A 2200-nucleotide genomic window follows, 5' to 3' on the forward strand; every position below is an offset into this window, starting at 1 on the left:
TATGTGGGGCCGCACAATGGCTACGCTACGCTGTCTGGCTGTAGAAGATCCAAATTGGAGTGTCAATCTATTCTGTCGTATTGGTAATGGTAACAATCGGTTGAATCGATCCGTACTGGTTTTGATTTCCGGATTAAAAAGTTATTTTTTGATCATATCAACCGGTCTACATCGTATCAAGTATAAGATGCTATCTCCTCCACCCTTGTTAATTTTTTCCTCCAAATCTTTAGTGGTAACCTGGTAAGTAAAATTCATTCCATCCTCCACTTATCAATAATCACAATATCAGAATTCAGAAGTAAGAAAGCAGTAGTAGTAGTAATTTAATGGCAGGGAGCGTACAGGTGTCCCTTCCAATTTCATGGAGTCTCCACCACCAGCACAAGCAGCGGCAACCGTTGTCTGCCACAACCTGTGCTCTAAGCAAGCAGGGCCACCGCTTCTTCTCCTCCCTCGCCGCCGCAGCTGGAGACGACTCCTCCGCCCAACGTCTGATCAGGAAGTTCGTCGCCTCATCATCCAAGCCCATTGCTCTCAACGCCCTCTCTCATCTCCTCTCCTCGGACAATATCCACCCCAATCTCTCCTCTCTGGCTCTCCCCGTAACCTTTCACTCTCCCTTCTCCCTTATAATTTACTTTCTGTATTGATTCGTTTATAACTCTCTGTATATCCACCATTCATTCATTTTACCCTTGCAGTTGTACACAAGGATCACCACAACTTCTTGGTTTTATTGGAACCCTAAGCTGGTGGCATGTCTCATTGCTTTACTGGATCAGCAAGGACAGTTTGAAGACGCGGAAACCCTACTCTCTGAATCGGTTCAGAAGTTAGGGTTTCGAGACGGAGACCAAGACCTGGCTATCTTTTACTGCGATCTGATCGATTCCTGTTCCAAGCGCGGATCAAAGCAAGGTGTTTTATGGTCTTACGGACATCTGAAGCAACTCCTGTTCGATTCCCCCAATTTTTCTCTGAGACGACGAGCTTCCGAGATGATGATACGAGGCTTGTGTACCCTGGATCTTCCCCATGAAGCCGAGAAATTGATGGAGGAGATGACGGCTTTGGAAGGATTCAAGCCCTCTCCCTTTGAATTCAAGTGTATCATAAATGGGTATGGGAGAACAGGATCTTTCACCGAGATGCGAAGGGTTCTTGGACTGATGGAGGATGAAGGGTACGTTTTGGATACAATCTGTTCGAATATAGTTCTTTCGTCGTATGGCGCTCATTCGGAGCTATCAGAATTGGTATCATGGCTTCGCAAGATGAAGGATTCAGACATTCAGTTCTCGTTTCGTACTTACAATACCGTCTTGAATTCATGCCCGACAATTATGTCGATTCTTCGAGATCCCAAGCTTCTTCCCCTTACGATGGAAGGACTGATTGAGAAGTTGCCGAAAGAAGAGGGTTTTCTGGTTGAAGAACTGATTGGATCGCCAGTGCTAATGGAAACCTTGAAATGGAGTTGTTCAGAGGGGAAGTTAGATTTGCACGGAATGCACTTGGGTTCTGCCTTGGTGATCATGTTACAGTGGATGGAAGAGCTTAGATCAGGTTTCCATAGTGGGAGTTTGGTCGTTCCGGTGACGGTTATCATTGTCTGTGGGGCGGGAAGGCATAGTGGCGTTAGGGGAGAGTCGCCGGTGAAAGCTCTGATTAAGGAGATGATGATTCGGCTGAGAAGCCCTTTGAGAATTGATCGGAAAAATGTTGGTTGCTTTGTCGCCAAAGGGAAAGCAGTGAAGGAATGGCTATGTTTGCAGCACTAGAATGTCTACTTCTACTCATCTAGTACTGGTGTTCTAAAAATGTGAGAGTATGGTGTTTCTTACTTATTTGGTATGATGGGTTTTAAAGTTGAGAAACCTATCTGTCAAAGCAGAGGTTATCGGTGGAATCGGATTTGTGACACTTCATTTTTTATCAAAGCGGGGGATGTATTTGATTGTCATTCATTGGCATCAAAATAAGGAATGTATTTAAAGTTATAACCCCAGCGGGTGGAAGCATGAATATAGAACCACGAAAAATCTGACATATACAACTTGACCCGGTAAAAATATCCATTGACCACAAGATATTCCCATTCTGTTTTCCATTTCTGGACCTATCTGACTGGCACAACGGCACTTGGATTGTAATTCTCTGTTATTGAAATATCAATTGAATACAGTGAAAGCATGAA

The 2200-nt window shown here is 44.3% G+C and overlaps 1 protein-coding gene across 1 annotated transcript; it reads left to right on the forward strand.

Annotated features, from left to right (window-relative positions):
* The first annotated feature begins 283 nt into the window (after positions 1-283).
* LOC122660778 (pentatricopeptide repeat-containing protein At2g17033) lies at positions 284-1791 on the forward strand. Its single transcript, XM_043856011.1, has 2 exons — positions 284-605; positions 705-1791. The coding sequence occupies exons 1-2, from the start codon at positions 330-332 to the stop codon at positions 1782-1784; spliced, it is 1356 nt and encodes a 451-aa protein (XP_043711946.1). The 5' UTR covers positions 284-329; the 3' UTR covers positions 1785-1791.
* The last annotated feature ends 409 nt before the right edge of the window (positions 1792-2200 follow it).

The sequence above is a fragment of the Telopea speciosissima genome, chromosome 5, assembly GCF_018873765.1.
Source record: "Telopea speciosissima isolate NSW1024214 ecotype Mountain lineage chromosome 5, Tspe_v1, whole genome shotgun sequence".
Lineage (NCBI taxonomy): Eukaryota > Viridiplantae > Streptophyta > Magnoliopsida > Proteales > Proteaceae > Telopea > Telopea speciosissima.